This window comes from Salvia splendens, chromosome 5, assembly GCF_004379255.2.
Source record: "Salvia splendens isolate huo1 chromosome 5, SspV2, whole genome shotgun sequence".
NCBI lineage: Eukaryota > Viridiplantae > Streptophyta > Magnoliopsida > Lamiales > Lamiaceae > Salvia > Salvia splendens.
The window spans coordinates 39,666,312-39,679,515 of record NC_056036.1 but is presented as its reverse complement, the minus strand read 5'-3'; the positions used below and the strand labels follow the sequence as shown (position 1 = coordinate 39,679,515).

Below are 13,204 nucleotides of genomic sequence, written 5' to 3'. Positions count from 1 at the left end.
TTGTACAACCAAAATCTGATTTACTTGAGAAAAAATCAGTTTATTTATGTATTTAATTAAAGCATATGAGGGCATATATAGTACATGGAATCCATGTGCATAATATTATGGTCATATATTAATGATTTGTATATAATTTTTTTTTATTTTTTTAACTATAAAATGTAATTAATGTATACTTTAATTCAAATTTGAAAATTAATAGAGAGACAATTCAAATATAAATTTTTTTTGTAAATGATGCTGAAGGCTAATAATCTTTTTAACTTGTTCACTAGCTATATTTATTATTTTAATATATAATTAATACATCAAATAACTATTAGTATAACTTTATTTGATTATACGAAATTTGGTTGTTCATCACTCTTTCTAAAACCGTAGTAATAATGAATAATAGTAATAATTTCATTTACGAAGACATTCCTTTGTCTTTGTGAGTTTGTCGGTGGTACATTCAAAATATGGATCAATCCATTTTCGTTGCTTCATAGGGAATGTGCCAAAAAAAACAAAAAAATATATTTGCATTTCCATTGGAAAGATTGCGATTTTGTGTTTGTAATTTTGCAACGAGTAACTTGTAGTTGATGATGACACACATCTTAATCGGTAAAACGTTTCTTCTTCATTGATTTCATAATTTTTATGATTCGAATCAATGGCAGATTTACGATACAATTTTGGAAGAGGCATATTGAATAGAAGTGAAAAAATTATTGCAGATTGGGTTGGCGACCGTAGCGTTTCCTGCAGAGACGGCCCCAAATTAAAGTTTACTCAATAACATAAACGCATGATTTACGTGTCATCATAATAAATACTGAATCTAACAAGTCCTAGATGATTATTGCTATAATGTATTGTCACGAATATAATTAGTACATTATGCAGTAAATAGACTATGGTCATTACTATTTTGATTGAGTACTAGTATAATAATATAATTTCAGTCCTATATATTATCATTCCAATATCTCATTAAATCAATTTATTAAGGTATCATTAAAATATATATACATTTATTATCACACAAATATATTTATTAATATAAAAATTAAAGTATTTCAGAATAAATAAAATATCAAAAAATGAATTTATTTAAAAATAAAAATGCAAAAGCAATAGAAGTAGTAATGTACCAGTAAAAGTTTAGATCCCATCAAATATTTTAAGAGTTATTCTGGTATATATGAAATAAAAAAATAAAGCAAATGAAAATGACTTCACTGAGACTAAGCCCTTAAAGACTAGTCATCCTCTATAGAGTGTCATTCATATACTTGAACAGCAATATACTTGTACAAACATAAGAGCAACTACAGTATTTTCCGGCTCAATAAGGGACGATTAAACCATCCGAAGAAGGGACAATTAAACTCTCCGGGCGTTCTGAGGGGTCGGCTGCCCCTCCCACCTAAAAATATAGCTTCATACATACCAAATTAGTTGATCCTACAAATATTTCCTTTAAAAGACATAACACATACTATATCTCGTACACAAACAGTTATACATTTAACCTATAAAAATCTCCAGAAAAATACAAGAGAGAAAGAATTTGACATAATCTATCACCGTAGTATTTCCCATTGGTAATAACTAACAAAAAGAATAGATCTTAACCACTGGCAGTTGGTCGGTAACTGCTTCTACCGTATAACTACAGTACTCTGTCCTAAAAGAGGTTAGTCTTTATCAAGTATAGATATCATTCGTTGCACTTCTTGTTCGGTCTTAGTCGAGAACAGGTGCACCGTTGATGGTCTAGCTAGCTGGGCTCATCAAACGGAATGTTTAGATCAGGGAGGATAAACTTAGAACCAGAGGCTGCATCAGCATTCCCATTGCAACGAGCATTTGAAACAGACGATTGTAGAGGGACATCACTCCCTGAGACAATAGGCGTTGTGAGAGTAGTAGGATCACAAGCCGTTGATTCCATTTGAAGTTGTTGGCCAGAGACTGATTCCTCAGCTACGGATGTTGATTCTTGAGATGGCTGCAGATCAATCTGAACAGAAGAGAATATCATTGTGTAACATAATTGAAAGAAACATCAAAATTTTCAAAGTAAGAAAAGAAGAGTGTAATTACCTTCCTCCGCTTTAGTCTCTCGTGTGTAGCCCTTTGTCTCTCCAGATTCATTCGTAAGGCTGCCATTTCCTGACAAGGAAACGACATCGGTTATTGAATCAAAATTCATTAGTAGTGTACTACATTGTAGATGAAGCACGGAATATACCCTTTTTAGCTCTCTTCTTTCCTTGAGCAGTGAGCTCTCTTCGTCTTTGAGCTCTGCCAAAGTCTGTATGTACACAAGAGTGGAAGGAACACATTAGTATGGCTCATGCTCATGCTCATGCTCATGCTCATCTTCAAGGCTACATGTTGATTAACATGAATGATTTTTACAAATAAATAAAACTTCATACATTTGATGAAAAAAGTATCCAATGTGCATTTGAAACATCAAAATGCTCATAACTATATTATTTAGACAAGTTATTTGCATCTTCTTCCAAATCCAAGTTATTAGTAGTACTATATAAACTCACCTTCTTTTTTCTTGACCTCTTGGAGTTGGTCTTTTCACCATCTACATTACTCTGCAACAAAATTTAGAACATCTCAGATTCAGGCATATCTACATTGAATCGAATTTAAAGTATTATATCTGTTGTGTACTAACATAGCTTAGAAAGAGGGAAAATGAGTATGAAAAAGCATAATCAGTTGAAGGAGAAGATGATTTGGCGATAAATTATGGGCCGGCCGAAAACAACAGTTTGATGACAAGAAAAGAAAAAGGGGCACCCTTTACCTTCAACCACTCAATCCATTTCCTACAAATGGTATTCGCCTATTTCACGCCACCGAAAATTACACACATGTTACTACTATTTTCAAACCCAATCAATCATCATCCCCATCCAACTTTATCCCTCTGAAAAAATTCAACCTTTCTTGAAGTAACAAATCGGATGATTATTTAATTAATTACAATTGCAGCAACACCCCCACGTTAACCCACTGCCATTCAATAAATCAAACCCTTTTACAAAATCCAATTTGTCACATTCTTTATTTCATCTTAACTAATTTTGTCCTAAACGCAACCTATATGCAAACCCCACCCGAGCAGGAGCAGCGTGTCCGTGTTTGCATGTCGGTTTAATTAGATATGACGCTTAACAGGTGGCATTCAATTCTCTCGGTCCGAGAAATTCGGTAAAAAATCAGATAATTGGTCACGTCTATGACTGAACGGACGAACGTGCCCCTATAATCGAGGGATATTTCAGTCTTATCAGATGTGGCCGATGACAGATTAGAAAAGTGGTGAGGAAAAAAACGTGATAAGACTCGTTCAATGCTCCTTCTGACGTTGAAACAAAGTCAAGACTATTTTATTTTTATTATTTTCACAAAATCTAGAAACAAAATTTGTCAATTCAAAATTAGGAAGATGGAAGCGTGGCACCGGCGCCGGTCTCAGATTCCGGCCATGCAGGAGGGGAGGGTATTTTTGTCAGTTTCAAACCGGTTTGAAAAATAAAATAGAAAAATAAAGTGAAGAGAAGAAGAAGCAGAGGGGACGGCCTCCAATGGCTGAATCTGATTCTTCGAATTCGCAAAGGATATTCTCGTAAATTCATCAGGACTGGCAACTGCCACGTCACCTAACGGAAAACTTCCGACTCGCCGCAGCCGGCATCCTCAATATTAGTAGTCATACCTTAGATCTGGTTGAGGTGGAGAGTTTGAAGGGAAGCGGGCGGGTAGAGTACTGGGAGGCGGAGGTGGCGTCGCTCCACGACAGGGGAGTGGTGGGGCTGCTGCGACCAGGTTTCCTAACCGTCGCCGGCTTTGACCTCCGCTGACGCACGCTCCACTCCAGCGGGGCGCGGTGTAGACGCACCAGGAGGTCGACCACCATAGCGTCGTCGGTCATGGCGGCGTTGACCCATTCCTCGACGGCGCCACCACCCATGGCTGTTGAGAGAGAGAGAGAGAGAGAGGGTTTTTGTAATTGTATGAAAAGGGAAACTGGAATGATGGTGTGTTGGCGAACAAGTTTTGATATTTATTTATAGTAATAATAATAAATGGGAGCGGTATTCACATCTTGTATGTATACTCTATGTGTGTGTGGCGTGAAGCTAAAATGCTTTCACAGACAAGTCCTTGTGTTGTGCGCGCGTGTGTTAAATGCAAGAATGCTTCATCATTTTCTTTTTCCTTTTTTTCTTTTTCTTTTAAATTGTTAAGTTATCATTATCTGTAGTATTTTATTTATTTGAATTAGAAATTCACATACATTAATTTGAATCCATAATCCAATTAACATCCATATCTCTCATTTTAATTTTTTTAAAAAAATTAAAGGCTGAAAGAGTGAAAAACTGAATCTATTTTCCATACCCATCACTACCAAACCTCATACTACCTCACATTGTCACATTATAATTTCCTCCAATTTATGTACCAACCCACAATTCTTACAATCACATCCTTCTGCTAATACATGTGAGTATAAATTTTAAATTATTTTATTTTTGGTCATCATCCAATTTAAAAGTGAAATGGCTCCAACGGATTTGATTAGCGTAGCTGTATTTGAATGGCGAGTGTTGGGTGGTTTTGATTTGGGGTGATTAGAGTTAATGTTAAGAATCATTACTCTCATTTGATAGTACTCCACCATGTCCGTTTAAATAATGTTGCACAATTTTTTGTCTTTAATTTCGTGTTTATTTTATGAGTATTTGTTTTTGTTTGTTCAATGTCCTTGAGATTTTAAGTGTTACCGAGTTTTAAAAAAGTAAATATGTTACTAATAAAAATTAACCTATTTCCAAGTGTGCATGCTTAATGCAGTTGATTTAAGTTATTATATGGATTAGGAATGTTCAAAATTACAAACATTTTAATATATGTTCATTGACTATATATATAGGTAGTAGTATTTGTTTAGTTTTGACTACACAATATTTTGTGTGGTATAATCTCAAAGGTCAACCTCGTGGGGTCAGATTATTACATCTTCCTTGAAATTATAGTATTATTTCTCTGCGAAAATTTAATTAGCCTTTTTTTCTTACAAAATTACTACTCTTTTTTCCTACTTTTACTTAAGTATCTAACTTTTTACTTGGACGAAATGTAATATTTTATTTTAGAAAAGTAAATATATATATCTCGGAAGCATTCAGTGAGTTATTAGCTTTTCATTATTATTACAAATATTTCCTTTTTTACGAGCCCACGTAATACGGATTGGAGATATAAAAGAGTACATAAAACAATTAATTTAGAATCATTCTTTTATTAGGAACACCCAATTTTAGGGTGGAGAAGAAATGAGTCCACAAATCACAAGCTATAAATTCAAATACGTTAATTAATTTAGAATCATTCTTTTATTAGGAACACCCAATTTTTTAATTGCGATTTCATAGCTTTCTCTTGTGTAAGAATTGTATCTGAAATTGTTCATGTATCACACTAACATACACGTGGATATCGAAAGTAGTGGATTCATGACCAACATAATTTGATCTTGTGCTGGAAACATGTATAGTACGAGTAAAATTTTTTTTGCTATGTTGAGGCATGACCATAGGATTATGGTCAGTTTATATTTGTTTATTATAAATATTATTGAATGTAAACTCCTATTGTAAATAGGTCATAAATACAACTCTCTCTAAACATAAATAGTGCAGTAGTAGTAGTACCATATCTAGTTGTGTCCTAGTAATATTAATAATTTTGTGATCATGGATTGATTCTAAAATATTGATGACATCTCATGATAAGTGTAACTGAGAATTAACTAAAGTATTATATTTGAATTATAGAACCTCCAATGCTTACTTTTTAGATATTGTAAGGTGAATAACATAGTTGGTCTGTTAATAACTTAATCCTATGCGAATAAACATTAGACAAAATTATCATGCAGTTGTTATTGTTTCTGCGAAAAAAACTGACTTCTTTGTGTTGTTGACCACACTATAATTATATTCAATTGGTAGCTATTGGTCAATGTTAGGTTCTATCAAATCCTATTTACGGTTTATTAATTCCCAACTAGAATTTAGTAGTCACAACTCACAATTAAGATAAACGTGTGATTTTGATAAATCGACCTTTAACGTGATCTAAACCTTGTTCCTAGTAATAAAAATGGAACTTTGAAGCATCATATTAGGGCCTAGTTTTAGTCTACCAAAAGAAATTGAATTTATTATTTTGGGCCAAATCAAGAAAAATAAAATTTAGACTGTTAAAATTTGGGCTAGTAAATTTCGGCCTTAGGAAAATGGAGTGCGCTGAGAGAACTTTTTTCTAAAGATGCATTAATTAGTTTACTAATGCCATGTTACTGTTTTTTTGGTTATTAATGATATCTACCTCGAGTTCAGTGACTATTTCCCGTGCTGATTTGTAGGCATCTTAAAAAACGAGATAATTGGCCCAATGATTTAAAGTTGATGCATACCCAAAGATAGGGATTATCCCCTTATTATTTGGTCAAAGATGGACGAATCTATGACAAACTAAATTATACTAGTAGTATTTAACTAAGTTGAAATCTATTTTTACAACTGTGAAGAGTTTTCTCTACTACTTCTAAAGCACAGTGGTTATGCCATAAATCTACAGTACTAGAATTGGAAATAGAACTAGAAGAAGGGAAAATTTGAACTAAAAGAAACTCTCATTTGTTGAAGAGAGAACTTAACCTAAATGGGGTGATTATTTTTGGCAAATGAATCCAAGATAACTATAACAATATCTCATATCAGAACTTAAAACCACGATATAAATTTCGTAGACCACTCTTATTATTACCAAAACCTTATGAATTTCTATCAATTATGAGGCAACATAGGAATATAAGTGAAGATTGAGTGACAGATGTAACTTGGGATGTGGAATTTTAATCCCTTAAATGCACAGCAGATAAAAGGATGTACTATCTTATAAACAAGAAAAGCTCATTGTTGTATTCATTTTCATTGCCTTAGTATGTAGAAATAGAATGATATACATACAAGCTTTTGCCTTAGTCAACTACAAGATAAATTGGTTGTTGGCAAATGAAACATAACAAATACCATCTCACATCGATAAAAAAAAAGGAAAATTTAAATTAGTACATAAGTTTATAGATTACTTCTATCACTAATTGGTTCTAACTTCTAAGATGAAATCTCGTATATTTCTATCACTAGTTACATTACAAAACTAATTCAACACTCAATTCAAGTTTAGAACTCAAGTCTAGTCATAAATTCAACACAAGAAAACTAGTTCAAGTCATCTTTTTATCGCAATGACTATTATTTTTTTATTTTCACTATACGAGAATCGTTTAGTTAATTATATAGTTGCCCCAAAACAAATTATGCCGACACTTATAAACGAATATAAAACTTATTGAATTTATTACTTACTTTGTTCTAAAACACACATTGTTCATTGTTGAGTAATTTAAAATAATAAAGTCCTCAAACAATTCAATTGGGCTCTGAGCCCTGATGAACTGAGGGGATTGACGTTGGGCCCATGTGATGTCTTCATGTATTGGGTTGCATCACATTTGGGCTCTCTGCTTGTTGGGTAATTTAGGACTCACTTTCCTATAATCAGTTTTGAGTTTTCATTCTTTGCTTCGTACTCCCTCCGTCCCTAAAGAGTATGCACTATTTTCTTTTTCGTCCGTTCCTAAAGAGTATGAACATTCCAATTTTGAAAACTCTCTTATCTTTAATGAGTTGAAATCCATTTTCCACTAACAATACTTTAAAAACTTTCTCTATCATCTCTCTCACTTTACCAATAATGCATTAAAATACGTGTCCAACCCAAAGTTCATACACTTTGAGGACAGATGGAGTATTAAACTTTGAAAAGTATTAATATAAGTTTATACATAATATAATAATATATGTAAAATTAACAACAAAAAGGTTTTAGTTATTCATGAACTCCAATGAACTACTATCACCAGTTGAAATATAGTAATATAGCATCCTTATCCTCATCAATGACATCATTCCAATTTTGAAAACTCTCTTCTCTTTAATGAGTTGGAATCCATTTTCCACTAACAATACTTTAAAAACTTTCTCTATCATCTCTCTCTTACTTTACCAATAATGCATTAAAATACGTGTCCAACCCAAAGTTCATACATTTTGAGGACAGATGGAGTATTAAACTTTGAAAAGTATTAATATAAGTTTATACATAATATAATAATATATGTAAAATTAACAACAAAAAGGTTTTAGTTATTCATGAACTCCAATGAACTGCTATCACCAGTTGAAATATAGTAATATAGCATCCTTATCCTCATCAATGACATCATTGCAATATAAATCTCGTGATGTTACAAAAGGATGTGTGTATAGCCAACTACTTGAAATTACTGAAAGCTTAATGTAAGCTAATTAAATGCGTAGTGATAATTGATAAAATTGTTTAAATGAATAAGAGCAATTATTTGCCTGTTCCCATTAGAATTTGAGATCTACCCGTTATTAATAATTACATATATAAAATATTAATTATTTTATATTACATCCCTATATTATTTATATTTAAAATAAACAATTTGTCCATTAAACGTCAAGATGGTGCCGTTGTCTTATTCTGACAGTGGGATAGAACAATCTTGTTTCCTCTCATTTCACTAGAGATGAAGACCTTCTCTGCCTGCCTGTTTTCATTTTAATATTCATCAAATTATTTCATCTTTTACTAGCAAATTTGGCCTTTTAATGAAAAGAAATGCTCCATAATTTGGTTGTGTGTATTATTTCAAGGTTTCTCAGTCACGAAAATAATCACTCCTATATGGAGTATGCATTAGCCATTATTAGCTGTCTTTTTATTAGAAAAATGGTACATAAAAACCTATCATGGCGTAATACAATTCAAAAGAAGAACTAGAAATTAATACATTAGAATTGAAACTGAACTATAAAAGAATTGAAAGATAAAATATAGATAATCAAGCCAGGTCGAGAAATTCTCTTTTCGTAAAACGAGATACGCTCAAATAGTGCTCTCGAATTTGGCGTGTTATCCCCAAATATTAATTACATTTAATAATTTAACCTATTAAACATGTTTAATAAATGTTGTAAAACTAATGCGGGATGATTGATACACATTAATTATTCTCATAGCTCTATTATTGTGACGAACTTTTGTCCATTATTTTTCATTCGCCGAGAATTAATTTAAGAAAAATGAATATACCAAAATCATCTACGCAGACTACGCACACCTTAAATGGATTCTGTATAATTTAATTTCACATGATGAAATGCTCCTTCACCTCAACAGCCTGGTAAAACGGCAAAATTCCAAGAAAGGAGTTCATGACAAAATGTATCCGCCATATGGACCCTGAAAATAAAACTTTCCAGCCATGGTATAGACGCGATAAGCTCTCGCGTGTTTTAAAGTGAAACACGCATATTCCTCTCGCGTGTATTAAAGGAAAAACGCGTCTTCTTCTCGCGTGTTTAAAGAAAACACGCGACACGCTCTCGCGTGTTTAAAGCAAACACGCAACACGCTCTCGCGTGTCTCCCTTGGTTCAAAATACGTCCAGAAGGCAGAACAGACCCCAAACACGCGAAGAGCAGCAGCGAAACCAGCGAAAATCGGTGAAAGCAGCGGGCTAATCCCATATTTAGCTCTCCCATTCCAATTTGAAGTGTTGTTAGGTAAGTTTGAACCCTTATTTTCGAATTTTATTGGTATTTTTTAGGTGGGTATAATAGTTAGGGTTTATGGGTTAGAAAGTATTTTGGTTCAATTTAGTTGAATTTGGTGTTGAATTATTCAATATGTTTATTTTATGTTGAATTTGGTGTTATTTTGTTGCATTTGATCTTAATTTGGTGAATGTGATTGATATTTTGTTGAATAGACTTTGGTTTTGAATTATTGATTTGGTTATGAATTATTGAATTTGGTTGAATTATTGTTGAAATATTGAATATGGTTGAATATGGTGTTAATTTGTTGAATTTGGTGTTGATTTGTTGAATGTGGTTGATATTTAGGTTTTCAATTATTGAATTTGGTTTTGAATTATTGAACATGGTTAAATTTTGATTATATTAGGATGTCCCGATATGGACCAGAAGATCCTTCTGTTTTGCATTATCAGCACAGTCATATATCGCGCAAGGCGTGGGCAGGCCAGGAAACAGCCTCTTTCAATATTCGGCGCTTTGAAGGACATTTCTGGGAAATCGATAATCATCACAGACGCGTGATTGATTATGTCTGTAGATTTGGTTTAGGTGGAGTACTTTTCTGTGGTAAGGCTCTGGATGTAGATCATGCGTTGATCACAGCTTTGGTTGAGCGCTGGAGGCCAGAGACACATACATTCCATCTTCCCGTAGGGGAAACTACCATTACATTACAAGACGTACAAGTATTATGGGCATTACGTGTTGATGGAGTACCCTTCACCGGAAATGGGTTTTGTGAATCTGGGTGGAGGGGTTTATGTGAAGAGCTCTTGGGCTTCTATCCCCTACAAAGCGAGATGAAGGAAAACGGTATCTTGGCATCTCACCCCATCGATGAAATTCATCGTGTGCCATAGTCCATTGCGATCTATCTATGGTGGTTTCGAGATACCTCAGAGCTTCTGAACTCACTTTTTCTAATTCACGCCTTGCAGTCCAATATCTCCGCTCCTCACTCACTTCACCCATTATCCATACCCATTTCTTCACTCCGGGGACTTTGTGTCTTTGTAACACATTCGATCTAACGTGAATTAAACAGAATCGATGATAACCAACTGGTGTCTCTTTCCACACATCAGCCTTCATGGCATTTATAATGCCTTGATGTCTGTCACTTATTATGCACACTTCCTGGTCATGCTTTATAATATGCACTCTCACAAGATTCAAAAACCAACTCCAACTCTCGTTTGTTTCTTCATCGACAATAGCAAAAGCAACAGGCAAACAATTCTTATTTGCATCGTAACCTACTGCAGCAAGTAGTTTACCTTTCAATCTTCCACGCAGGTGAGTCCCATCAACTGATAAGACCGGCTTTGCTACTTGGAACGCCTCTATTGCTGGCCCAAATGCCCAAAATACGTAGCGGAACACCTTTGTATTACCTTGACTCAATACAGGGTCATGCAACCACTCAACGATTGTCCCCGGATTTTGAGTTTGCAACTCAGTCAGGTAGCTGGGGAGTTGTCTGAAGGACCCCTCCCACCCACCATATACAAGCTCAATAGCTTTTCTGCGAGAGTACCATGCTTTCTTGTAGCTGATTTTCACGTGAAATTTATCTTTGATATATGTACGTACTGCAGAAGGCTTGAATGCTGCATCGTTTTCAATTTGACTTCGAATGCAGAGAGCAATCATGGATGATGTAAGATTAACATGTTCACTTGGATCGTGATCTCCCATACAGCAATGACGATCAACCCATGAGTTGATAGACCAGCTACCATCACGTTTCTTAAACGTTGCTTTAACCTCCCAATTACATGGGTAGCGTTGCCCAAGGTCCCTGCCTCTTCTTTTCGGACCAAAGGGGTCCCTACAAACTGCATGCCATCTTCTTGAATGACTATCCATAACCTCATACATCCGACCTGTTCCCACATGCCATAATGTGATAGCAGTTTTCAACTGCAATTTGCTATCAAATTTTGTTCCAACATCTATATGTCTCGGATTATCATCATCCCAATACCACATATTTTCATCAGCCAATCCATGGTCTTCTGAAAAGTAACCTCGGCTGCCTTCGCATGGCAATGATCGAAAAAATGGTAGCCCTTCAGGCACATAGTTGGGAACAGATTGCTCCCCACGAACAGATGGTTGTACATCATACTTCTCAACCATCATATCAAGTGCCTCATCGTCTGTAGAATCTTCACATGATTCTGCACTATAATCAAAATCACTTGGTTGAGAACCATCGGAACCATCACAATCAGAGTCATCTGCACCACCAACATTATCTGCACCATCACAATTATCAGAACCATCTGCACCATCACCATTATCAGAACCATAATAACCATCACATGTCAAATTTGGTACATCTAGTGGTTCATCAACCTCTCTCCCAGATGTGTTGAATTCAAAGCTATGATATTCATCATCCCTCCTAGATGTCCCGACATCAAAACTAGGATAACCATCTCTCCTAGACGTTCCAACATTCCTAGACGTTCCAACATCATGATGAGTGATAGGTGGTTCAAATTGCAACGCAGTGGTAACAGGAGTATATTCAATAAAAGTTCAATTTGACGTGGATTTTCGCCAAACATATACTCCAACAAATTAGCATCCACTGGTGTAGCTATATAATTCACCACCCCACTAAAAACCACAGGATGCCTCCATGTTAAATCAATCGTATGTGCATCCAACTCAATTCCAATTTTTTCACATATCATTGATACAAGCTGATAATATGATATCTTTTCATTCAATATAATAAATGAATTTGCACGAGGGGGATCATAAGCAACACCCAAACCTGGGAGCTGAATAATTTTCCCATCCCAATATAAACTCACAAACACCATTAAACCTGCAAAATAAGTGCGACATAACATCATATACTACAAATTCAACATACTTAGATAAATATTGAACAACATTAAAATCGAAAATTCAATACCAAGTTCAATGCCATAAACCCTAAATCTATACCTAACTAACATATAGCAATGATAATTGAAATTAATAGTCAATAATTACCTAACACCACTTAAAATAGGAATTAGAGCAACAAAATCACGGATTCACTTCGATTTTCGCCGGCTAGAAACGTTGGCTGTCGCTGAGAGTGAGAGATTGAGCGAGCTGGAAGTGAATTCGCGAGTGGAAAGTGAGGTCTCTGCCGTTTGGACCAGAAGTTGTGTCTAGCTGAAACACGCGAGAGCGTGTCGCGTGTGTGTCTAGCTGAAACACGCGAGAGCGTGTCGCGTGTCAACCCAAACACGCGAGAGCGTCTCGCGTGTTTAGTTAAAACACGCAAGAGCTTCATGCGTGTTTCACTTTAAAACGCGCGAGAGCTTCTCGCGTCTATACCATGTCTGGAAACTTTGTTTTTCATGGTCCAAATGGCGGATACATTTTTGCATGGCGTCCTTTCTTCG

The 13,204-nt window shown here is 34.9% G+C and overlaps 1 protein-coding gene across 1 annotated transcript; it reads right to left on the bottom strand.

Moving 5' to 3' along the window:
• Positions 1–1,445: 1,445 nt before the first annotated feature.
• Positions 1,446–4,096, bottom strand: LOC121802453. The gene is made up of 5 exons (XM_042202130.1): positions 3,740–4,096; positions 2,559–2,609; positions 2,246–2,308; positions 2,098–2,166; positions 1,446–2,014 (listed from the first exon to the last, which is right to left on the bottom strand). The coding sequence occupies exons 1-5, from the start codon at positions 3,992–3,994 to the stop codon at positions 1,772–1,774; spliced, it is 681 nt and encodes a 226-aa protein (XP_042058064.1). The 5' UTR covers positions 3,995–4,096; the 3' UTR covers positions 1,446–1,771.
• Positions 4,097–13,204: the final 9,108 nt, after the last annotated feature.